The sequence below is a fragment of the Boeremia exigua genome, assembly GCF_020726555.1.
Source record: "Boeremia exigua strain MPI-SDFR-AT-0100 chromosome Unknown C7974scaffold_9, whole genome shotgun sequence".
NCBI lineage: Eukaryota > Fungi > Ascomycota > Dothideomycetes > Pleosporales > Didymellaceae > Boeremia > Boeremia exigua.
Genome location: NW_025763526.1, coordinates 926,999 through 951,781, shown reverse-complemented (window position 1 = coordinate 951,781; position 24,783 = coordinate 926,999). Strand labels below are relative to the sequence as shown.

At 54.3% G+C, this 24,783-nt stretch overlaps 8 protein-coding genes across 8 annotated transcripts; 4 read left to right on the top strand and 4 right to left on the bottom strand.

The window, feature by feature from the left end:
• The first annotated feature begins 814 nt into the window (after window positions 1-814).
• On the top strand, window positions 815-3,507 carry C7974DRAFT_229675 (fungal-specific transcription factor-like protein). Its single transcript, XM_046137346.1, has 3 exons — window positions 815-1,402; window positions 1,452-1,584; window positions 1,636-3,507. Exons 1-3 carry the CDS (start codon window positions 1,294-1,296, stop codon window positions 3,473-3,475), a joined length of 2,082 nt encoding a protein of 693 aa, XP_045994740.1. The 5' UTR covers window positions 815-1,293; the 3' UTR covers window positions 3,476-3,507.
• Window positions 3,507-4,535, bottom strand: C7974DRAFT_229687 (fructose-bisphosphate aldolase-like protein class-II). Its single transcript, XM_046137347.1, has one exon. The coding sequence runs from the start codon at window positions 4,433-4,435 to the stop codon at window positions 3,539-3,541; it is 897 nt and encodes a 298-aa protein (XP_045994739.1). The 5' UTR covers window positions 4,436-4,535; the 3' UTR covers window positions 3,507-3,538.
• A 1,896-nt stretch (window positions 4,536-6,431) lies between these two features.
• Window positions 6,432-7,168, top strand: C7974DRAFT_415480 (uncharacterized protein; the record flags this gene model as incomplete). The annotated part of the gene is made up of 2 exons (XM_046143896.1): window positions 6,432-6,782; window positions 6,833-7,168. The coding sequence occupies 2 exons, from the start codon at window positions 6,432-6,434 to the stop codon at window positions 7,166-7,168; spliced, it is 687 nt and encodes a 228-aa protein (XP_045994738.1).
• Window positions 7,169-7,937: 769 nt separating this feature from the next.
• C7974DRAFT_363692 (integral membrane protein-like protein) lies at window positions 7,938-9,422 on the bottom strand. The gene is made up of 2 exons (XM_046139766.1): window positions 8,707-9,422; window positions 7,938-8,653 (listed from the first exon to the last, which is right to left on the bottom strand). Exons 1-2 carry the CDS (start codon window positions 9,285-9,287, stop codon window positions 8,008-8,010), a joined length of 1,227 nt encoding a protein of 408 aa, XP_045994737.1. The 5' UTR covers window positions 9,288-9,422; the 3' UTR covers window positions 7,938-8,007.
• Window positions 9,423-11,203: 1,781 nt separating this feature from the next.
• C7974DRAFT_316109 (uncharacterized protein) lies at window positions 11,204-16,183 on the bottom strand (the record flags this gene model as incomplete). The annotated part of the gene is made up of 1 exon (XM_046138546.1): window positions 11,204-16,183. The coding sequence occupies one exon, from the start codon at window positions 16,181-16,183 to the stop codon at window positions 11,204-11,206; it is 4,980 nt and encodes a 1,659-aa protein (XP_045994736.1).
• Window positions 16,184-17,230: 1,047 nt separating this feature from the next.
• C7974DRAFT_340471 (uncharacterized protein) lies at window positions 17,231-18,627 on the bottom strand. The gene is made up of 2 exons (XM_046139254.1): window positions 17,707-18,627; window positions 17,231-17,653 (listed from the first exon to the last, which is right to left on the bottom strand). The coding sequence occupies exons 1-2, from the start codon at window positions 18,551-18,553 to the stop codon at window positions 17,625-17,627; spliced, it is 876 nt and encodes a 291-aa protein (XP_045994735.1). The 5' UTR covers window positions 18,554-18,627; the 3' UTR covers window positions 17,231-17,624.
• A 92-nt stretch (window positions 18,628-18,719) lies between these two features.
• Window positions 18,720-20,473, top strand: C7974DRAFT_399318 (uncharacterized protein). The gene is made up of 3 exons (XM_046142400.1): window positions 18,720-18,872; window positions 18,924-19,028; window positions 19,160-20,473. Exons 1-3 carry the CDS (start codon window positions 18,794-18,796, stop codon window positions 20,269-20,271), a joined length of 1,296 nt encoding a protein of 431 aa, XP_045994734.1. The 5' UTR covers window positions 18,720-18,793; the 3' UTR covers window positions 20,272-20,473.
• A 225-nt stretch (window positions 20,474-20,698) lies between these two features.
• Window positions 20,699-23,672, top strand: C7974DRAFT_229537 (mitochondrial carrier domain-containing protein). Its single transcript, XM_046137343.1, has 5 exons — window positions 20,699-21,352; window positions 21,422-22,615; window positions 22,670-22,832; window positions 22,879-23,220; window positions 23,273-23,672. Exons 1-5 carry the CDS (start codon window positions 21,173-21,175, stop codon window positions 23,473-23,475), a joined length of 2,082 nt encoding a protein of 693 aa, XP_045994733.1. The 5' UTR covers window positions 20,699-21,172; the 3' UTR covers window positions 23,476-23,672.
• Window positions 23,673-24,783: the final 1,111 nt, after the last annotated feature.

Genomic DNA, 24,783 nt, shown 5'->3' with positions numbered 1-24,783 from the left:
GTAACCAGTGCCACGAACACGCTTGAGAAGTTGAGCTTGTTGATGCCAGACTGCTTTTGACCAGCCGCATAACTAATGCGTATGTCAACATAGTGATAATAGAGCACAGAACCAAGCGATATCACAGTTTGGTTAGTGATTGACTCGTCTATGGATTGGTATGTATTTGTGATTGGATACATGATGACGGCTCCACAAATCATGGTGCTATTATGCACTCCTCCATCTATACCTCGAATCCTAACCAAGCATGTCAATAGCCAAGCAGTATACAAGCAAGGCAGATCTAGCAACCACCCAGCCCTAGATTGACAGTAAATTAGAGTGTATATCATGCCGGTCGCACGCAGGTACGCCCCAGACCCATAATATGCACGCGCGCCGTTGAGTGGAGGAAATGCAGCGCACCCGCCTGCGACGGCCCAACTAAATTAAGCTTTTTGGCTTTTAGCAGGGCTGCACCAACGCTCCGGTGGCAGACGAAATGCGGGGGGTTACATGCAGCTGCCGGCAGCGGCAAGGATGCGCAGCGTCCGCTGGATGCCTTGGATTAATTTGCGAAGGCGGCATTGGCGTGTGCGGAGAGCGAGGCCACGAGGATTGGTAGGCTCCACGCTGGCTCGCGTGAGGTTGGTGGAAAGCTTGATGGCCTACCCGCTTAGGCTATGCATCTGCGCCGTTTAGTTTCTTGGCCGCCCCCTGTGCGAGGGAATCGTGAGGGTGCAGTAGGACTACTGCCGGGCAAAAGAAAGGAACGCGGCATGGTCGCCTGACGGCGGGAGGGATGGGCTGGACGGCCGAGGGCTGCCCAAGAATCAATATATAAAGAGCGCGTCACCAATCGTCAGGCTTCGTATTCAAGGCTTAAGTTAGCTGTCCTCCAAGGTCGATCCAGGGCTCCAGTGCGGTCGCAGAGTGGGTTGTGCGTGCGGGACTGTTGCATCGCTCGTTTATATTTTTGGAACACATCTAACTGCCGACAAGACATGAGACCGTCGACCGGAATTTGCAAGGCAAATGTGATGATTTGGATTGTTGGTCGTGGCCAGGCGAAGAGTGTCGGGACAGTTGGATGGCGCGGCTCTCACGCAATTACGGGCTAGTCCGCACCCCAACTTTAACAAGGCCCCGCATCCGAAATCAGGTCCTTTGCAACTGCGGAGAAGCCCCTGCTGCTGCAATCTCCGATTGGTGGCGCTCTCTTTGACAGTCACATGGCACCTTGCTCACGACTCCACCTGTACCTGCGGTGTCTTCCAGTCCCCTGGCGATCAATACCGTCTGCATTTATCAATGCCTGATGGCTTAGAGATGTCGCAACAGAAGAGACCGAACGAGGATGTCGATCATGAGGACGGGAAGCGTCCCAACCCCCAGCAGCGCACGCCGCGGATCCGAGCCTGTAAGGGTTGTCTGGCACGACTGCCGGCATCACGCTGACCGCTCAACAGGCGCTGAATGCAAGAGACACAAGATCAAATGCGATCCGGTAGACGGGGAGGCCAAATGCGCCAAATGTCTGCGCAGTGGCACGGAATGCGTGCCATACAATATGAACCAGCGTCTTCTCGACGAGGATGCCGCGTGAGTCCCACGTGCTGTGAAATCTCACTGCAGACTTTCTGATCATCACAGATGGAAATCCAACGCCGCTGCCGAGATAGCACAACTGCGCACTGCAGTCAAGACTCTTCTACGACAAAATGGACTTCCAGATCTCGAGGCCATCAAGGAGCTCCCAGCAGATTCACCAGACTCTCGAAGGCAGTCGGATATCACCGTCAAATTCAGTCCCGGACATTCCGGTAACGAGAATGGCACTGCTATGGTTGTGCCGCCGATTGCCATGGACATGACAAGAGAGAATTCCGTAGAACGCGACTCGGTTGAGGAAGCCGACCTCGTGACAGCGCCAATGCGCAGTCTGTACGACCTAACACGGATTCGCAACCTTCGAAGCAACGTCAAACTCAGGCCTGGCCAGAATCCGGAACTCGAAGACTTTATCGCCCAGGGCGTTGTCTCGTTACCCGAAGCCGAGGACCTCTTTAGGCACTATTTCCAGGGCCTCCGACTCTATCTGTGGGGCGGTGTACTGTGTCCTTACGACTCGCTGGATGCTGTCCGCCGACGCTCCTCATTGCTCACGGCTGTTGTGCTTACAATAGCCGCGTTGCACACCCGGGGTCGCGACGATGCACTGGAGAAATGCTACGGCGTCTTCGTTTCTGGCGCGTACAGTGCTTGCCTTTCGAGAGTTCAGAGCGTCGACGACATCCGCGCCTTGCTGCTTGCATCGTTTTATCTCTCGAATCTGAGCTGGAAGCTCTCGGGTGCGGCCGTGCGAAACGCGACCGAGATGAATCTGCACCAATCGTTCAACAAGCTAATGAGAGGCCAAGAAGACCACAGAGACAAGGTTCGGCTGTGGTATGTGCTGTACGTCTGCGAGCATCAGCTGAGCATTGCGTACGGACGACCGCCCATCATCCAGGAAGACATCGCGATCAAGAATATTGAGCAGTTCCTGGATAGTCCGGAGACCAAGCCGGGCGATATCAGACTCAGTGCACAAGTCACTCTGTTCAAGATTCTCACAGAAGCATACATTGCGTATGGAAGCGATCCGGAACAGCCTTTGACAGAACCGGACTTCCAGAGACTGCGCATGTTCAATTTCGCTATTGAGCAGTGGAGGCTTGCGTGGCAGGCGAGGTCGTGCGACAGTCCTACCATTGGATCGTACCCGTCCAAGGGCGTTGTTCTTTACTACCATTTTGCCCGTTTCCAGTTGAATTCCCTGGCGTTACGTGGATTGCCGCCACCGAGCGCCGTCACCTCGGAAACACTCTCTTACGACCGCCGCGAAGCCGCAAATATAGCCATCACAGCGGCAACCAGCACACTCACACTCATTTTCGAGGAACCGGACCTGCGGAGAGCCATGTCTGCGGTCCCCATTTTCACCCACACCATGGTTGCGTTCTGCGCCACGTTCTTGCTCAAGATGGCAAAGACCTGGGGAACCGCTGCCCAGGTACGGTCACCAGAATCGGCGGGCGAACCGATCGGGCTCGGCCTCAACTTCAACACAGCTCAGGTTGTGTCCCTGGCCAGGCGGTCGGCGACCTTCCTCGCCAAGGTCGCTGAGAACTTGAGCGAGAAGCACTTGACCAGGCACATTGTGCATGGCATCAACCTCCTCCTCAAGCAGCTGGATATGATGGGCACGCCTTCGAGCACAATCGACCATGCATTCCCTGCGTACAACGTGCCGCAGAGTCAACACATCAACGGGCACTTCGATCCCAATCGGCAGCACGGTGTTGCAGCAGTAGACTTTGGCCATGGAGACATGGCAAACACATATAACATGTATGATTTGATTGGGTCGTATGGATTTGGGATGGACGAGGCTTTCCTGGGCCAAGTGGCCTCGACAGATCTCGACTTCTGGCCGACAGAGAACTTCTAATACCCTTCGCTGGACGGAAATGTAAATGATGTATATACGAAACGAATCCTTCTATTTCTTCCTCTATTGGATCTTGTCCGCCATGCCTGCTGAACCCATCCACTCCATGTACTGCTCGATACTCTTCTGCATGGCGTCCGTCGCCTGCTCAATCAGCCCCGTGATGGGCGTCTTGCCGGCCTGCTCCTGCATGATGCGCGTGAAGTCGTTGTTGAACGCGTCGTTGATGTTCATCTTGGCCACGCCGCAGTCAATGCACTCGCGCAGCAGCTTCTCCTGGAACCACTCGGCCCCGGCCCCGTGCAGCACCAGACTCACGCGGTCGCCGACCTGCTTGTGCACGCGCTTCAGCCGCTCGTAGTCCAGCTGCGGGCCCTTCGGGCCGTAGTTTCCGTGCACGTTGCCAAACGCAGGCGCGAGCCAGTTTATCCCCGTCGCGACAAACTCCTCGGCCTGCTCCGGTGTGGTCAGGATCGCCTCGAGCCCGAGATCGGACAGGTCGCCCACGCCGTCCTCGCCGCCGTCGATGCGCCCGGGCTCCGCCTCGGTGATGATGCCGCGGTCGTTGCAGTACTTGACGAGCTCGGCCGTCTTCTCGAGGTTGTCGTCGTAGTGCGACATGTCGACCATGATGCCGTCGAAGCCCCGCTCGAGATCCGCCGCGCGCTTCACCATCTCGGGTGTCTGCGCGTGGTCCATGTGCAGCGCGACGGGGACCGTGGCACTGTCGGCGGCTTCGCGCGCGGCGTGGACGAGGATGCCGTCGGCGTATTGCACCGCCCAGGGGAAGAGTTGTATGATCAGCGGCGAGCGCTTTGCCTCTGCGGCGCGTACCGAGGCCAAGATTCCCTCGACATTGTAGCAGCAGGTTGCGCAGATGGCGTAGTTGTTGTCGGCGGCATGTTTGACCAGCTTGACGGCCTTGTTTTGTGAAAGATCAGGGACACCGTTGGAAGGCATGGCTACAGATGAATTGTGCGAGAGAAGCGGTGGGTTGGAGAGCAGGAAATGCAAAGAGGACGGGTAAATTCGTGAATGCAAGCTTGCAGCGGCTGTTGAAGTGTGATGTAACCCACCCTCCAATGCCCCCTCATGACCCGAATTCCGAGGCCCCGACTAGCGTCATCTTCGGCGTATGCTGTCTCAAACGGCGAGATGACCGACCTCGATGCGGGCGTCGGGGTGGTCCCCGACTAATCTGTTTACCTACAGCGTGACTGGCCGAAGTGGGCGTCTTCAACGTTCGGCCTTTGATCGCTGCGGAGCTCCTCCGCGGCCGCTGCGGCTATTGAGACCTCGACAAATTGGCAAACATACCGGAAGAGAGGACCACTGCTTACCGCTGACTGAGGCAAAGTTATCCACGTCTTGTTTGTACAGTGTTGTTTCTGAAAAAGTTCAAATTTAGCATCCGCAGGCCGGATCGCGGGGTAGCGGAGAGCAAGGCTGCTGCAACATGACTAAAGATATGTTTGAACACTTCAATATAATGTGGACTCCAGTTCGACCTTGCTGCGGTTAGCTCGCATGCACGTGTAAGCCTCCCCTCGTGCAGAGCGCAATTAGCATGCATGGTCTGACCTCCTTCCTCGTAGAGATGCTCGGTAGCCGTTGTTGCGGCTGTGCAAGAAAGAATAGCCGCAGAAACGCTCAATTACAGCCCCGTGCAACACCGACGACGTGGACCTGTTCTGCATTCGACATGACAGTGTCTCGTCAGGTGTGGCTCTGAGTTTGGGGCAAGGCTGGAGTGGTGAAGCAAGTGCGGGTCTCGATCGCTGGCGGTTACACGGCGTGTATCATTGCTGTCTCTGTCCACGGCAGCGCCTCGCGAAGTACTGGTGAGGTAGTAGCTGCGTTCTGTACTGTATGTTGGAGGCACAGTTACGGTTTGACAGAAAGAGGCCGAACCGCAGTTTTGTGCGTGTGGTGGGGATACGCACGTGCAACGATGGGCCTGGCGCTTGCGGCCGAACTGTCTGATTGACAGCCGCTGCCGCTTGTTTCGAAACAAACACTCGAATCGCTGCCCAGCATCATGTCGAGCGCTTAGCAGCGCGTCGTGCCGTCGCCGTCACAGTTGCTCGGGGTGCGCCTGCCTTTGCTTCTTCCCAGACTGTCGTGCACGTCTGACTTGTTTGGAGTTGCCCAGCATCGTCCTCGTGGTGTTCCCACTTTCGCGGCCCGCTACGCAGATGCAGGTCCGGCGAGGCTCAGCCCTGCGAAATATTGATTACTACATCACCTGCACGCTGTAGTAGTGATGGCATTTGGTGTGGTTCGCCAAGCTCTCTATTTTGGCCCCCTGTGTCTGTCGTATCAGCGTCGAGAGCTGCGCGCTTACTCACAAGGGAGCCGCCGCCCTACCCACACACCACACCCTTCTTGTCGGTGGACGGTTATTCTTAGGCACAACCGCATCAAGAGCCTCAGGAACGACTCTCGAACAGGCGCTTCCGTTACAAGCAGCACATCCTTGTCACAACGTTGACCGGCCTGCTTGGTGACCTCCTTGCCCTTTCTGACAGCGCTTGGAGATGCGGCCCAGTGGTCAACGCTTAGCTGTACACACCTTTTCGAGTAAAGAGGGGATTGATCCGGCGATTACAGAAACACAACCTGGTTTCAAACAATTCTCCGACCGGCCCATTGGTCTGCAGGTCAATGTAGGTACCCTTTGCGGCTCAAAGTCAGGCTATGTATAAAGGACATGCATGACCTTGACCTTGGTCGGACCCCAGAATCCCCAAGTCAAGGTACGAATACAAGTTCCTTCGCTTTTCATATTGTCAGGATATTTCCTACCTGTCGTTCCAATCCATCACTCTCGTTGGCCGATCCCTGCTCTACCGTAATCATAATACATCTCTCGGTCGCTTCTGTCTACCAGTTCTTGTATCCTCTCGGTCAACGTACCAGCTGTTATCTCTCTTACTATCTCATACTCTTAATCAACATGCCTAAGAACGAGAAGGCTCCGATCACGCACCGCAGCTCCATCTCCGTAGCATCCGCAGCAGGTGGCGGCACACGAAGCTCATCATGGTCGGCCTCAGACGATGAGACCCTGATCCAGGCAAGAACGCAGGGCCTCAACTGGAACCAGATCGCTCCAAAGCACTTTCCCACCAAGTCGCCGAATGCCTGCCGGAAACGGCACGAGCGGTTGATGGAGAGGGTGAATGCCGAGCAGTGGGACGGTGTCAAGCTGGACGTTCTGGCGCAAGCATACATGGAGGTTCGACGAGAGATGTGGAGTCTACTCGCTGCTCAAGTTGGTGAGAAGTGGCAGCTAGTCGAGACCAAGGTATGACCGTCTCCGAATAACGGGTTTAAGCCGCTAATTTGTCTTCACAGTGCATGGAAAAGGGCTTCAAGAACCTGTCACAGGCTGCTAGGTCAGCAATGAAGAAGCAGGGCTATCACTCCGGTACTTACGCCGACCACGAGGACAGCGCAATAGGCGTTTCTGACTTCGATGAAGAATCAGACGACCATCACGCAGAGATGGCAATGCCAGTTGCCACGACATCTCACTACCAAACCGCACAACTCCAGTACCCGGGTGCTTATCCGTCTCAGCAGCAACGCGTACCAAGCATACAGTCCATGCTGCACCAGCACCCAATGCAGTACGCTCCTCACCAGCTAGTGCAGCACCCCCACCCCCACACGCATGTACAACAGCAGTGAGCATCCGCTTCCGCTCCTCACGAATTACCCGTTTCGGACCACGGCACCCCACGATCGTTACGACTACTCAGCATCGCATTGCACGACTCAATTCGGCGTTTTCCCCGCTCGGCATTTCGCCGATCTTAGCTTTCATCTCGCTTTTCTTTCCTTCTCTCTCACTCCTTTTCTCTTTCTGGATATATTTATCCCGTCTTCACTTCTCTGTCAGGCGCTCACATGGTGTGTGTATATTGACGAAAGTCTGCGCGGACGCCAGGTCTCAAGCCCAGAATGGCACGAGCAGGAGCTCCATTCTAGACTTGCTAGGCGTCCGTGGCTGTTTATCTTGAGTGTTTATTGTTTCGCTGCAAGAGCCTCATGTTTACTATCTCTATGTCTCTGCTGGCACTTTATTTCTCCCTCATAAGAGAGGCCTTTTAGATCTCTGTACTTATTTCATTCTTTTCCTCGTCAATGCTGATCAACTGTTTCCATTATACTCTATACCCTATTCTATCTGAACTCTGTATAAGAGCCAGATGATCTGCCGATCTACAAGAAGATTCCTATTGCTGTTGAAGTGTATGGTGAGGTACTTCGCGGTGGAACTTCCCAGGCTACTACGGTTTAACATGTCTGCGATAAGCACAGTGCTGGTTCTACTGCGCAGAATACCATTTGACTTTGGCCCAAGAAGAGACTGAATGCGTGTGTGGATTGTTGGAGAACCAAACTTGGGACTATATGATCGTATCATTGGACAAGCTGAACGTCAGACAAAGACTTTGTGAGCTAATTCATGATGGTATTGCCTTACGGCTGGGTATCTATAATGCGCTACAATATGCAGGCTTCTCTCAAATGGGAGATACATTCTTCAAGCTTTTTGTCTCCTCACTCCACTGGCTGAGCGGAGACCTCGGTCGTGCTCGTCGAGCACCTGCCTCCATCTCCTCCACGTCCTCGTGATTCGCAGGTTCACTGACTACCTGCGTTGTCATAACCATCTTGATATCCTTGCTGCCCACCGGAAACAAGTCGTCCAAACTCCCTCGTCCGGAGGCTATCGCGCTCCCGCTGGCATTGCGTCTGCTCCTCTTCGAATGCAGGGCCTCGATGGTGGTCTCGCCTCCGAACCGCGTACTTTGGTCCTGCCAGAAGAACGCAAAGGTGTCGAAGCCGCTGGCGTCGGACGGCGGCTCGTCGCTGAAGATCATGATGCGCCGCGTGCACGTGTACAACAGCACGTCCAGCCAGCCGTTCGACGTGATCATTGCACCCGACAGGCAGAGGCGCGCGAGCGATGGCGGCTCGCCGGTCATGGCGGCCATGCGGGCCGAGGCGAGGGGCAGCGTGCATACTACGTAGACGGCTGGGTAGGCGACCATCAGGTTCGCTACCGATCGCACGCGTTTCGATTCCTCGGGGGTGTAGTAGCCGGTGCGGATCCGGTGGAGCAGGATCGTGTAGATGATGGCGTAGATGAGGACGTTGCCGAACTCGCTGCTGTTGTCAGACGCGGCACGTGTGAGCCATACATGTGACCGTGGACTTACAAAATGAAAATCCAAATGTAGTGGGTCCACAATCGGAGGCCCTTTAGGTCATGGTGAATCCAGCACCAGACGCCGGATCGCACGTACAGGTCCGTCCCGTGCATCCCGACGCCAATTGACGAGACCCCAATGATGAAGATCCAAGCGGCGGCGATTGTCGCGTAGAAGGCTTTCGGCCCCAGCCGGAAGTCGATGATGACGGATGCGAAAGTATGCAGTCCAATTGCAAAGCACCAGACTCCGCTGCCCAGGTCACCGGTTGAGACCAGCCATCCTTGAGCAAAGCATATCGGATTCTCGACCTGCACGGAACCCAGGCGTAGCCATTCGACGTTCAGCAAAAACGCTAGCGCTTGCTGTATATCTGCCCAGAGGAGGTTGAAGATGAGGATGACGAATTGACTGCTGCGTTTCGATTTCAAGTGCCAGGAAACGAGCTTGTAGGAAAGAATGAAAAGGAGCGCTACTGAAGCGGCGAAGGAGATAAAGCCTAGTGCTACGACTGCGCGTAACCACGGGTGGATATGTGCTGGGAGCTCGAAGCTGCGCGAAACTTCATCCAGGGTTTCAAAGTTGACCATCTCTTGAGCCCTCTCACACTGGAGGTAGGTTGCCACCAAGCTTGAATCTTGATCACGCTGTCGACAGTATGGGCAGTGATAGCATATCGAATCGAAGGCCAAATGTCGGGGAAAACACACAGCAATGGGCACCGAGAGCACAAAGATCGGAGCAGAGGAAACGCTGGGCTCAGAGTGATAATATACAGGTGAATGTCAGCGGCCGCAGCAGGGTCCGAGCGGCTGACAACACCATGCAAACTGTAATCTGTAGGCCACGGGAGTTCCATAAACCGGCGTGTAGCCCCGGACTAGACGGGAACCCCGGTCGTTGGACTCTTGCTCGCGTGGCATCGACGACAGGCAACGTGTGGCCTTGCCCGAACAAAGCAGCGCCTAGCACAAAGCAAGCAGCTGTCCCGCCATCCGGCGTCTCAAAGGATCCGCACAAGGCCGACGGAAAAAACGGAACCCAAGGTGTTTGACTTGGCTACATCGCGTTTGCATGCATCCTGCGTGTCATACTTCTCATGATTGGGTGGCACAGAGCGTCATCTGACGTGCCCTTGTTAGCACGCGCTTACAGACCATATAACACCTACACCCCGTTATTAGACAGCGTGGATGCACCGTGGAGGAGGGTTCGTGGCGTTTTTAGACCTCCTTGCGAGGATCGCATGGCTGGATGCTTCAGCGATCACTAGGGAACAGACACGCGAGATGGGACACATGGCTAGGGATTTGGGCGACATGCTACAGCTGCACCAGATGGAATTCCGCAAGTATTCCTAGACTTCCCAGCGCATCTAAGCTGAACTGGGCGTCGGGCTTCGTCATGGTCATTGTGCCTCGAGTCGCTCATGCAGCAGGGGTCGGGCTTTAGCCGGCCGTTCGAATGGAACGTTCTCAAACGTCTTCTTCCGCCACTTTTGCCAGCTGCACGTCGTCCATTGTTAGCACGCCGCTGGGTGTTGTTCAGTCCTTTGACATCACAAAGAAAGGCGACATTGCGGGTATCACCTTTGACTTCCCCAGAGGCCATGCTAGTGCTCACTCGAATAAGCTCTCACTGCTCATTTCAAGAGGCTGCGAACAGGGCGTCCAAGGACGTTGGCTCGTGATAGGATCGATAAACCCCGGTGGAGGGGCCGGCGCTAGCGCTAACGGGACCCCCTTTTCCTGGGGGATGCGCAATCAGGAAGGAGCCTTGTTGCAATTTTGAGGAGACGGAAGAACCGTGCTGAAGCCTCGACGATCGGTATGAATATTTTCGGTCGCACCGACCGACGGCCCTTCAGTGTGATTTGCTGCAAGCCACACGACCGAAACTGGTGAGAACGTGCCGAATAAACACCGCCTTTCATTCAACGCACGCCATCGTGAGATTACGTGACAAATTCTACGAAATGCTCGCTTGTAACACCAGGGCATGTGTTCACTCGTACTTTGATGCCATATCTGGATACTGCACACCCCACGAATGGATATCCCTTGCTTAACAACGGTATTTCTGGCACGCGAAAGAACATCCCTTACAGGTACCTCATTGCGCTCCAATGACAGGGGTTGAGCGCCATGAACCTTAACTGAGCAGGATATAGGTATACACAGGAGCGGACCGTTCCTGTGGCCGGGAGTGTAACCGGAGTTGCAGAATGTAAGGTCAAGGATCTTTTCTGGGTGGTACCCGAAGTGTGGAGAGACCAAAGGGCTGGGTCAGCGTCGATTGTATTCGCTATCTATGTATAAGACAGAACACCACTCCAGTGGGAACAAGGCGGGGGTATGTGTCAACCAAGTTGCAAGCGTAACCAAACGCCAACCGTGCAAGCATGCTGAAAAGAAAAATAACCATACAACGTGGTCTTCAAGCTCAACACCCTGAGTACAGTCTATGCCGTCTGCAAGCTCTAATAGCTCCAACATCCTACATCCACTCAAGGCTGCGTGTAGTAATCGCTCCTGGCCGCCTGCGTATAAGGAGCTGCTTGGCTAGGGTCAAAGCCATACTGCATCTGATGCTGATCGCCTTCCTCGTCCTGGCTTTGCTTGAGGATTTTTTGGATAGCTTCGATATCTTCAATGATGACATTGAATGCGTCAGCTACAGCGGTAATAACCTTGTTACGGTTGTACTCTCTGCGATTCTGCCAGATGGTGTCCATGAGCGCGGCGTTGATCTGCTCGAGTTGTTCGAGCGAGCAGCCCGACGAAGAGGTAACCAGTTTGCTATGAAGCTGGATCAGAGATGAATCATCCAAGATAAGCTGGGGCTCTGGTTGTGGCTCGGCAAGGATGTCGACGATGTTCGATTTGTGGGCTGGCGGTGCAGGCGCAGGCATTTGAGACGGTTGAGAAGGTTGAGAGGCTTGAGATGGTGGCGATCCGGAGTGTTGACTATGGAATTGCTGTTCTGTGTCGAAACTCGAGTTAGCTGAGTACCCGGGGAAGAAGGGTGGATCGAGCTCGAATCGACGGTAGAAGGAGTCTGCCATACCTTGTGTGTCTGGCAGCTGCGATCCGCCAGCAGGAGCAATGAATTCGGGTAGCCCAACATGGCTTACACCATTACTGCTTTGAGTGGGGAACTTGTTGTCTGAAGAGCGCTTGGAGGTTTGGTTGCCGGATGTTGTAGTACTGGCGCTGTTGTGGTAGTCGTGAGGAAGCATGTTTGGGTTGACGAATGTCCGTGCTGATAATTGCGACCTCTGCGTCAGCTGCGTGTTGGGCCTACTAGGCGTTTGATACTGTAAGTCGGCCTGCGTACTAGCAGTGACGTCAAGCTGACTATCGGGCATAACGGAGTCGTCATCTGCCACACGCGATGGCACTGTTGATCCGTTTTGGTGCTCCCCACTATACCCTGCGCTCGTGCCGTTGGATAGTGATCCGTTATGATGTGCCCGCAAAGGTGTGAGCGGAGGGTAACGAGGGATGGGCTCACCCAGTACGATAGGCCCAGAAGTCTCAGCTGTTGTATGCGACTGCTCAGGCGGCACCGGTGCGACATCAGGTGGCACTTCCTCGCCTTCTGCGATTGCCTTCCTTCGCTTCTCTTGTGCCTTTTTCGAACGCTGGAGCTCACGCTCGTACAAAGCATCGCACTCTTTCGTTAACCACGGATATTGAGCGTCGCTGCCGGTGAACCAAGAATCTATGTCGACCTCAACGTTCGCGACCATCTCGTTGGCCTTTAGCGTTCGCTCCACATCCTGGAACGTTCTGGAGTCCTTTGCTAGGGTCTTAACATCGAACAGGAAGTCTTTTGGGCGTTTGTAGTATCCGTTCGAAAGGCGCTGCTCGATCTGCGATAGATCAAGGTTGTAGTATTTGTTCCCGCTCTCGACGTGTAGCAGGACATCCACGCCTTTGTTGTCCTTTGATGTCTCCCAAGGCCGAGTCATGCCTTCTGCCTCCTGCTGTTCACGATCGAGATCACTGGTGACACGATTCGGATTCTGCTCATCGATAAGGTATGCGTACCAAGCAGGATCTAAGACCGGCTTAAAGAACCTTCTGTGCTTTTTCTTGAGGTTGTCCATGATCGGTTGAATCACACCCTTCAGCTTGTTGAGTGTCAATTGGTCTTGTTTTCTCTGTGCCTTTTCTCGAGCAGCGATTTCCTTGGGATCCAAAACCGGCTCAATAATCGGTGCTGGCTCAAGAACAGGAAGGACTCGCTTCTTCCGGTTATCAAGGTCCGGAAAGTCGGCGGGAGACATGCGGATGTAATGGCTGATGGAAGTGAAGAACTCGGCGCGTCCCTCGTGATCTGGGCGATTCAGCTCAAATTGGTTGTTGAGGGAAAAACCGAAGAGGTCAACCAGCAATTGCCGGTCAGGTCTGGTTTCAAGGTCTTCGAGCTCCATGACACCCAGCAGCATGATTGCTTCGTTGGCACCAATACTGCGCAACAGTAGCTTGAAAGTTTTCGTAGCTGCTGGAGGTAGCGTATTGTACCACACGTCCACAGCCGGTATGTAAATCACACTAGGCTTGTGACGTCGGACTTCGGTGAATAGTTGTGTGATAGCAGCCTCGGGAGATCGTGTGGAGTCTTCCAGAATGGTTGGCAGGTCAAATGATTGCACGTGGAGACCTTCAATTTTGCTGAGCAGGGCTGCTCCCAAATACTGTTGACCCATTCCCTGCAATCCGGTGATGAGGAGGCGAGGTCTAAAAATTCGACTGCTTTCAAAAGTGCGCATAGTCGTTTCACGCTCGAAGCCCTTCTCGTCCTCACGATCGTCGTACTCTGCTTCCTCGAGTGCAGTGAGTGGCTTCCTCCGGGGAATAAGCTCATTTATGCGCTTGATTATATCCGCGAGTGGTCTCCGCAGGAGAGGCTCAATACTCTTAGGTAGCGGATTGGCAGCAGCGGTGGCGGTTCTTTGTGACGAAGGTACCATCTTGTTTACTGACACCATGAAATCCTTGGCAAGGACCTTGATCTCACTAGGATCAATGAGTAGTTTCTTCTCGGACTGGTAGATCTGCGGGTAAGTGCCTTGAACGGCGTTCAAAGCAGCTTCTGTACACAAAGCACGAAGATCTGCACCTCCATACCCCTTTGTCAGTTCCGCAAGCTGATCCTTCATCTTGGGATCAAGAGGTGGGTCCCAGTTCTTAGTGTGGATGTCAAGAATAGCGCGACGTCCAATTACATTGGGTAGAGGGAAGTAAAACTCGCGGTCGAATCGACCAGGACGTCGTAGCGCGTTGTCAACAGAGTCAGGTCTGTTTGTCGCGCCAATGACGACAACCTGTCCACGGCCATCCATGCCGTCCATGAGCGCAAGTAAGGTTGCGACAATGGAAGCATGGATCTGCTCCTGCTTACTGGATCGCACGGGTGCCAGACCGTCAATCTCGTCGAAGAAGATGATACTAGGCTGTGTCTTCCGTGCCTCCTCGAAGAGAGTTCTCAGCTGCTTCTCTGCTTCACCGACCCATTTGCTGAGTGCGTCGGCACCTTTGCGCATATAGAACGTGACCTTCTGGCCATGGGTACTGACGCTGGAGGCCAAAGCACGAGCCAGCAATGTCTTACCGGTTCCCGGAGGTCCATGGAAGAGCACACCTCGAGGCGGAGTAATCTTGAAGCGTTGGAACACCTCTGGGTACAGTAACGGCAGCATGATCATCTCCTTGAGTTTGTTGATATGGTCGTCCAAGCCACCGACACCGTCGAAATTGACGTTAGGGTCGACGCCAAGTGGATCAGCGTCAGCCAAAGCTTTCTTATCCTTGATCCTGCCGAAGTTGGCTGGCCCGCCACCAGAACCCTTTTCTTGTGCTGCGTTGTTGTGCGACTGTGGAAATGCGCCAAAGCCAGGTGCTGTTGCTGCTGTGGGCGTCATGCCGACAATACTGCCAAAGTGCCGGGGCATCTTCTGAACTTCCTCATCACTGCTATCAGAATCGTCATTTTGTCCGAAGCCAACCTGGCCTCCACCGAAGGGTCCCTGATTACTGAATAGTGTACCAAACGCTCCACCACCTGCCTTAGAACGAGACTTGCTCGCCAAAGGTGCTGGGCCATCATCGTCATCGTTGTCGAAGACCGCGTTGAGCTCAGGGCGAACCACCCTGTAGTCAACCGTTCTACGCTCTCGTCGCCTCGGTCCTGTTTCATACGATACGTCCTTGTCAGGTACACGTCTACCCAGGCGGCGCCTTTTGTTCGAACTCAGCTCCTGCAGTTCGTCTTGCAACTCGTCGGGGTCTAGCGCGGACTCCTCGTCAGAAGAATTGCGTCGGCTTCTTTGCGACTGTCGAGTCCGACCTCTAGTCTTGCGTGCGGAGCCTGAGCCGCTGTCGGAAGCCGTGGCCTTACCCTTGCCAGTGTCCGAGTCTGACATTTCCTCTTCCTCGCCTTCAGCATCGACATCAACTGGCTCGAAATCACTGCTTTCGTCGGCACCACGTTTGCGCTTCTGTGATGTCGCTCGAGACCGTAGGTTACGGCCGCCGCGGGTAACAGGGCCTTCCTCGTCGTCGTCAGAATCATCTGCAACGCGGTCCTGCTGCGACTCTTGTATGACGCCCTCCATACCCGCTTCGTCATGGTCTTCTTCCTTAGTTCCATGAGCCTCCTGCTCAGGTGACTCTCGTGCGCTAGATTCAACTTGCATTTGAGCGCCTGCAAGCAACATGTCGATTGGACCAGGACTGTCCTCTTCGCGGATCATTGAGACTTCCTGGGAGGCTTCTTCGATAGTGCTTGGAGCCTGCACTCTAGGACCCTTGCCACCTCTAGTAGCTCGAGCGGTCGACGGCTCAGGTGTTCGCGTGCCTTCTCGAACAACATTTGCATGTTTACCAGAGTCTGAAAGCGCCACCATGGGCGCCTCAACGTCGTGTGAGAGGCGGCTACTACGCCGCGTAATACCGACTTCCGGTGTTCTCCCTCGCGGAGGAGCAGCAGACTTGCTGCCTGTACGGGTGCGTAGCGCACGGCCAAAGGCATGCTCGGGCATCTTCAGTTTAACAATAAGTGACGGCTTCTCAACCTCCTCAATTGATGGTTTAGCCCTTCCTCGTCCAGTACCTCGAGGCTTGTCGTCTTCGCTATCAGAAGGCGTATTTTCTATCTCGTCTTCGTCGCTCTCTTCGTACGTGACTTTCTTCTTCGTCGCGTGGCGCACGCTGCGGCCTGTTGCAGGGTTGACCTCAGGCTCGACGGACTCAGACCGTTCGGTGAAGGAGTCGTCTTCGATGACGTCGTCGTCGTCGTCGTCGATGTCAGAGCCGTTGTAAATACGACGCTGGCGCTTGTTGCCCTGCTTCTTCGTGCCCGGTGTTCGATTTGCGCGGCGACGTTGTGGTGGCGCGCGGTCGACGTCGTCGTAGTCGTCGTCCTCCGGGTCGGAAGCTGTAGGGTCAATGTCGAACTTGCGCTTCGTACGGTTAGACATGGAGTGGGTGCGGTGAGGCGTTCCTAGGCAGCTGCGTGGGTGAACGAGCGCGCGATGCGGTCACGGTGAATGCGCTGACACCGCTGCGACGATGCGTCCAACCTCAGATTGACATCAGAAGCGCAAACAAATGCTCCTGCATTCGCGATGGCAAAAAGAGGCGTGCGCGCACTGTTCGTCCGTGCTTGTCGTGATGTCGCGTCGATGCAGCTCAGAAATCGTGTCCTGCGATGACGATGCACGCCTGGGAACGCGCTAGCAGAGGGCGAAAAGCGACTGCGAGATGCACTGGATGCCTGATAAATGCAGCGAGCGACTGAGCAGGAAAGATTACAGATGACTCTGGGTGAGGGGAAGGTCCTGTTGTTGTTCTTGTCTGAGCGAATCTTGTCCAAGCGCCAAAAGCTCGGCGAATGATATGCAACCTGACACGTTCAGAGCCAGGGAAAGCCATCACAACTTCAATACACGACCACAGCGACATGCTCAAGAACTCGAGTTGTCTGCACCCTCAGAAGCATTTGAAAATTACAGACAGCTGTATACATAGTCGGCGACAACTTTCCTGAAATTTTCGGGAGTCTCCTGGCACTCCGAAGGCACTTGTTGGAGCTCTCTTTCTTGTCGTACTTCTCATCGCTGCCGGCGATCAGCTGCAGGAACAGGTGCGGCTCAAAAAGCTTAACTGCGTTTGACAAGTTCATGTCATGGTTGATTGTGGGGAAGCCAGGTCGAGCGATGCACGTGCGCCACGTGGGTTCCCATCAGATGAACAGCGCACACAAGGGCGAAGCTTGGGAACAATCCTACTGACACCGTCTGCCTCGGATCTGTCGTTCACAGTGAATACCATCTAGACGGTGTCCATGCTATGTGGCCGCTTTCAACTTTGTCGTAACCCGCAAACGCCGCGGTGGCCAATGGGCGACGGCAAACACCATTCTTGAAAACATATCCCAAAACGTCAAAATCCTTTGGTCTGGTGAATTTGCATCTCATGGATTTTGTATGTGGTGTGGACCTTTTTGTGTATCTGACTAAGCGGGGCTTTGGTGTTGAATGCGTCCTTGAGGCGGGTGCCCAGCCCACACCAACAACGCACTGTGGCGACGAATTATGACCACGACTTTGACATCGCACTTGATATGTAGTAGTATTTACATAACGCTGTATTTGTTGGACACCTCAATCTGTTTGTGGTCTGGCGAGATACAAGTATTACAGAACGATTAGGATATCTTGGCATCTCACAGAGAGATCGCAAGGGTCGTCATCAATTCATACGCGACACGGCCGAGCTAATAGAAGCCTTACTCTGAGTGTCTATCTCTCAGTATATTCTACAGTTGCTTTGTACATTTTGATTATACAGTATATGGCACTGCAGCCTGCTGCGGTAGCAAAGTCCATGAAGGAAGCGTCAACGTGTTTCGTTAAAACCCTATTCTTCGGGTAGGATACGGTCGACAGCTAAGTCAGGTCAGTCTCAGTCTTCACTCCTCGTACGATGCGAAATGACATACCTTTCCCGTCCTCTAGCAGGTATCCTGAGCAGTCGATCTTCCACTTCTCTCCCTGCACCTCAACTTTCGCAATACCAAATCGCAGCACGGCAAACTTGAATTTCAGAAAGAAGTTTGTCCACTTTTGGTGTACCCAACGTGCAGAACCTTCCCATGCTCTTGAGACTATGTTCATGTGGCCTAGATCCTGCCACACACTCTGTCGCCTTGCCCGCTCAGCCTCCTGCAGTTCCAAAACCATAGGCTGGCACTTTTCACTTATTGTTACGTTTCCTAGACTTGAGTAGATAATGCGCTCTTTTGCCCATGGCGATGGTCTGACTGCCATGCGCAACTGCAACGGGCCACCCAGCATGCTAGGTACTACTTCCAGCGAGCGCATACGGTTTGTGGGTGCACTGCAAACGTAGCAGCCGATGGCGATGAAACTCAATCCAACCACCACGTACGTCGGCCGGACGAAGAAGGGCAGATCTGGTATATCCTTCACGTCTTCCTGAAACTTGATGGAGTATGCTCCTGTGCCCATCCACATCGCCGCGAGCCCATAAACTTTCCAGTAGTACCACTTGCTCTTTGGCGCTTCATATAAAACAACAGGTTGCCGTGTCTGCACTACCTGTCGCAAGACCGGGTCGTTGCTGACGAATGTAGATGGTCTACTCAGCGGCGACTTTGGATACTGGTAACCGCGCAGTGTCGATGAGGAAAAGCCTCGCGAATTGTGGGTGGCATTTGGCCGGAGAAGTTGCTCTCGAGGGCCAAAGAGAGCGGCGCGGAGGGACGAGGACAGGCGGAACGACGATTGCTGCTTGAAGGCAGCGAAGCCCCATGAAGAAGCGGCCATGCTGCGCAGCTAATTAGCAAACAAGACTTGTGAGGCTTGAAGCAGCTCACATGCAGGGCAATGGTGCTGCGGACGATCGGTGGAGGCTTGCTCGTCGATAGTCCGATCCCAGAAATGTCAACGTCCGTGCTCACCACCGAAGCTTGCGAGCTCCCAACATTCAACATCTCGACGGCCCACTCCCTCACACCCCGCCAACCTCAGCCGCCGATTCCGCCCCCCCTTGCCAATTGGTCTCCCATGGCTTCTCTTGCCGCGGCATGTAGGGTGTCGGCACGCGCTGCGTCGCAGCAGCTGCGCAACCATGGCGCGAGGCGAGGTGAGCATTTCGCCGACCGGACATGAAATGGCGCTGACAACTCTGGCAAAGCACTGCACGCTGGTCAGCCCTCGCTGGCTGCTCAGAACTTCAACATGCCCGCGCTTTCTCCGACGATGACCGAGGGCAACATCGCGAACTGGAAGATCAAGGAAGGTAGGACCGACCCAGACCACATCTCAAGAGACGGGCACGGCAGCATAGAACGGACTGCAATATAACGGAGACACGACCTAGAAGATTTCGAGCACACATGACTGTAGCGACACGAGTGCTGATAAACCCAGGTGACTCGTTCTCCGCCGGCGATGTCCTACTCGAAATCGAAACGGATAAGGCTCAAATGGACGTTGAAGCACAGGACGACGGTATTCTCGCGAAGATCATCTTGGGCGACAACTCCAAGGCGGTTCAGGTTGGCCGTAGGATTGCTGTGACCGCGGAGCCTGGTGACGACCTCAGTTCGCTCGAGATCCCTCAAGAGAACGCCGCCCCCAAGAAGGCAGAGACTGCCCCGAAGCAGCCTAAAGAAGAGTCTAAGCCAGTTCCCAAAGAAGAGCGAACGTCAACACCGCCTCAGAAGTCTGGCAAGGTCTCCAGCGGCAAGGCCACCAAGCAAACGTACCCTCTCTACCCTTCAGTTGAGCATCAGTTGAAGATAAATGGGCTATCTAAGGCAGATGCGGACAAGATCCCAGCAACTGGACCTGGTGGAAGGCTGCTGAAGGGTGACGTGTTGGCGTACGTTGGCAAGATTCAGGAATCGTATCCCTCAGAGCTGGCAGAGATCTTTAAACAGCGCTCTCATCTTGACCTGTCAAACATCAAGGTCATGCCCAAGAAGGAGGCGCCCGCAAAGAAGCCCGCAGCAGCGACTGAAACACCCAAGGTCGTGCAAGACCTTCCTGTTGAGATCGCCCTTCCCATCTCCCTCACAGCTGTCACTCAGTGCCAGAAGCGCGTCAAGGACTCTATTGGCGTGTTCCTGCCTCTGACTACTTTCATCGCCCGCGCCGCGGAGCTTGCAAACGAGGACCTGCCCAGGTCAAAGACCGCCAAGCCTACCGCGGACGAGCTGTTCAACGCTGTCCTTGGTCTTGACAAGGTCTCAGGAAGGGCTTTCTCGCGTGGTAATTTTGTTCCTCAGATGGTTTCGCTGCCTCCCACAGCCGTAAGCACGCGACCGTCAAGCGTCAAGAAGCCCGATGTCTTCGACTTCCTCACAAGCAAGCAGCCAACAACTCGTCGTGTGAAGCCAGTCGTTGGGGCGGAGAATACCATTGGACCCCTGAATGTGTTCAGCGTCAGCGTGCCCAAGGGCGACGAGAAGCGAGGGCGCGTTTTTTTGGAGCGTGTGAAGGCTGTTTTGGAGGCTGAACCTGGCAGGCTGGTTGTCTGATTTTACACTCGAATACACCGCGTTGTATCATACTGCATCTCACTACCATTTAGACTGGCAAGAGTCGACATAGACACGCCTTGAAATGTATTCATGTATCCTTTCTTAGCAACTGCATTGCGCGTCCCCTTCGGGTAATTATTACCATTGCGCTAGCCGTCCTGCTCCGATCGCGCCCGCGAGTTCGCAATGCAAGCCCCACAGTCGGTGTGTCATGAACCCACATGACGACTTCCGTTTTGCCGTGATTTTCGTCGCGTACTGTCAGAATGTTGAGATCGTCATGCGACAGTGACAGGTGTCGGGTGCACATCAGGTACCAGTAAAACAGTCCCTGTTCCCGGGCAGATGGCGCTACTGGAAACCTTCTTTGGTCCGTTCTTCACAGAGCCTCATGGACATAAGCAGTAGAAGCATCGGACCGAGTTTATACTCCAGGTTCTAAAGTTGAACACGCACAGTCGTTATAGCAGGCAATATGCTGCGACCGGGTCCCTTTCCGATCATTCGATAGTGGTCAGAGTCGAGGCGGTCAAGTCACCGTGTGTCGCCGTGTTGGCGCTGGACGACAACAGACTCTGTGTGACTCTTTTGCTAGCAGCTGCATTGCAAAAGCAATTTCATGAGTACGGAGACTTCAAAACAGCTCTCGTCAAGTGGTGTCAAATTGACAGCAAATCGCCCGGTGTCGCTCTTCTTCCGCCGCGCTTTCCCCACGTTTCCGCCATCGGCCGAGCTCAAATAAAATCCCTAGCTCGCTGAGAGCTCCATCCAAGACGGCGTGTTAGCCGATTCACTTCCTCCGCCCTCTTTCTACCTGTTATTCCTACACCTTTGTCGACGACTCCCATCGAAGCCAATTGCACGCTCTTAACGCGGTGCAGCTCTCCCGTCACTCGCCATGGCCGCCCTCAAAGAGGAAGTGCGCGAGGCGTTGCTGGGCACGAGCGAGGAGCCACAGCTGTCCCAGCTCACACGCGCTGCGTTCATGAAGCACGCCCAAAAGGACGAAGCAACCGGTGAATTCTTTCTCAACGAGGAATCTTTCATCGAAGCTGTTGCGCCTGAGAGCGAGGACTACGTAAGCAATTGCGCCTGCAATGCGTCACGGTCGAAGACAGGGCGAAGCTAACGGCGCGTCTGCCACCAGCACAAGATCAAGCGCTACCAGTACGGCATCCTGTTCCAGGTTGCTGACCGCGAAAGAAAGGGCAAGGTCAGCATCCACGATTGGGGTGTTTTCCAAAACTTGCTTGCGAAACCAGACGCCGAGTACGAAGTCATCTTCCGCTTCTTCGACAAGAAGGGTACTGGCTACATCAATTTCGACGAATTTTACGACACATGGAAGGCACACAAGACAGAGGACAGCCTGCCCTTCAACTGGGAGGCGGAATGGGCAACTCTGTACATTGGCTCCAAGAAGCACAGGCATGCCATGACATACCCCCAGTTTGCGCAGATGCTGCGGGGACTGCAGGGCGAGCGTGTCAGACAAGCCTTTTTGCACTTCGATGCCAACAAGGACGGGTATATCGAGCCCTCGCACTTCCAGCGCATTATTCGGGAGACTGCTAGTCACAAGCTCTCCGACTACCTCCTCGAGAATCTTACAACCCTCTGCAACATTTCTGTAGGAAGCAAGATCTCCTATGCAAACGTCCGCGCTTTCCAGAACATGATCCAGCAAATGGACATGGTCGAGTTGATCGTTCGCAACGCTACTCAGAAGAGCAGCGACGGCAAAATCACTCGCACAGACTTCTTGAACGAGGCCGCGCGGATAAGCAGGTTTAACCTATACACCCCCATGGAGGCAGACATTCTTTTCCACTTCGCTGGACTCGATGACCCATCGGGAAGGCTCAGTCTGAAGGACTTTTCCCGCGTACTTGATCCCTCGTGGCACACCATCACCGACCTTGGAGCTACTGCAATCGGCGATGCCGGCCAGAAGGTCTTTGCCACCACCAAATCTATCTGGCACGACGTTCTCGAGTCCGTCCACCATTTTGCGCTTGGATCATTGGCTGGTGCATTCGGAGCCTTCATGGTTTACCCCATCGATCTGGTCAAGACACGAATGCAGAATCAGAGAAGCACAGGCGTCGGAAATGTCCTATACAAGAACTCGCTTGACTGCGCCCAGAAAGTCATCAAGAATGAGGGTTTCAGGGGCCTGTACTCTGGTGTATTGCCACAGCTTGTTGGTGTAGCTCCCGAGAAGGCTATCAAGCTGACTGTCAACGACCTGGTGCGAGGAAAGCTTACAGACAAAGACACTGGCAACATCAAGTTGCCTGCCGAGATTTTGGCTGGTGGTATGGCTGGTGGATGTCAAGTGGTATGTCTAATGCAGAACGAAGCATTAGAGATCTTGCGCTAACGAGATGGCTAGGTCTTTACCAACCCTTTAGAGATTGTCAAGATCCGCCTGCAAATTCAGGGTGAACTTGCAAAGAACGTTGATGGTGTACCCAGGCGATCAGCCATGTGGATCATCAAGAACTTGGGTCTCGTTGGTCTATACAAGGGAGCAACTGCTTGTCTTCTCCGTGACGGTTAGTAGGCGCGTCCCCACACACACGCATTACTGACATGAAGAAGTCCCCTTCTCTGCCATCTATTTCCCATCATACAGCCATCTGAAGAAGGACTTCTTCGGTGAGAGCCCACAGAAGAGACTGGGTGTGCTCCAGATGTTGACTGCCGGTGCCATCGCCGGTATGCCTGCGGCATACCTCACCACACCATGCGATGTTATCAAGACCCGTCTGCAAGTCGAAGCACGAAAGGGCGAGGCTACATACAATGGCCTCCGTCATTGCGCAAAGATGATCTGGCAGCAGGAAGGCTTCAAGGCCTTCTTCAAGGGTGGACCGGCACGTATCATGCGATCATCGCCTCAGTTCGGTTTCACTCTGGCTGGTTACGAGGTCTTGCAACGATGTATGTGTTTGCGTGTTTGTTATCGTTTGTCTTGTCACTGACATGTCTACAGCTCTGCCCATGCCTGGATCTGGAGCAGACGCTAGTCTCGAGCCCTCGGTCGGTCTTGAGGAGGCCACAGCTCCCCTTCCCTACCTACGAAGTCGTAACGCGCTAAAGGTTATCCTTGACCTCGACGAGAACTTTGGTCGTCCGAGACTACCAGCAGGGCAAGCGTTCCGTGGCATCCCTGGCTTCGGTAGCAAGCAGGCGTGAACATAATGAGTATGTGGCTGATAACGACGCGAGTTATGGGATGACATTGGCCGATCCGTAATGTGGAATACCTGTCCTGATGCAACATTGCTCTAGCTCCATGTTTCCTGCTTATTGGCGTTGGTTTGTCCAAAACGACGGTTTCGTCGTCCTTTCAGTGGTGGCATACAGATGGCGCGCGCTAGCGAGCGTGGAGGTCTTGTGCATCGCAGTTTGAAGCATCTTCTGAGTAGCGATAGACGTAAGCATACACAGTGGAGGCCTTTTAACAGATCGTAGCTGGCGTGGACAAGGGGACGGGACGATATGCGTGCGAAGGTATTACTGTTCCGTACTGGCGAGAGTCGACAGTAACAATATCAAGCATATTCAGAAGGCGACACTGACATGTTTTATGAGATATTGCATGAGGATTCCACATCGTTTTTCAAGGGATGTGCCTGCCGTGCGCCCCGGCCGTCCGGTACAAACATGTCCCGGGGCGACAGCATTAAACTACAGCATGATCACCGCCAGTCACCGGCGGATAAATTACTGCAAACGCTCGAACAGTCGGTCAGTGGCTGAAAATTCATCCTCTAGAATGTTACCCAACATGATGCACGTTGCAGGCCGAGGTCATCTCCGCTGTGTTCACGAGGGTACCGAGAAAAGCTCGTGGCCCCGATTATTTTCCCACGATTCCCCACATGGACGGTTGTTAGGCTCTTCTGGGGACTTGGGCGGGGGTGGACCAACGTGGTCTAGCCTTGGGACGCACCCTGCGCTCCAGGTCTGGTCTTTGGAGAGGGGAAACTGAGCCTCATAATTGGATTGTCAGCCGCAGCCTGTCAGGCTGCGCCCCCAGGAAGCGGACGCGGAGCTCGTGTAGAGGAATTCCGTTCTTCCAGTCGTCGAAAATGGCGACGGCACGTTACTCTCACTCTTACTCTCCCCACTGAGTGCCTCCGCAACCTCGCAATTTTACGTACTGGCTTGCCGCCTCCGGAACAACCTTGGGCGAAGACCACGCGCGACCAGATCCCCGCATCAGCCTCTCACCGCGCCAGTCCGGGAAGCTCCTTTCGTCTCAAACGCTCAGAGGGTAAACAGCGCCCACTCTTCAAGTAGCACACAGCCTCGCGACCCACGATCAAACGAAACACCAACGTCGCTGCATGCCCGCGCGTGAATGAGGGTTGATCGGCGCGTTTTCTCCACCGCCTTGAGGCTGAAAAGTAGTCGTCGCACTGGCACTCGGGTACGTTTCCACCGCGCAGAGCCGCCTCTTGTCCGCGGCTCTGAGCCCACTTCCAAGTTTCTCCACGC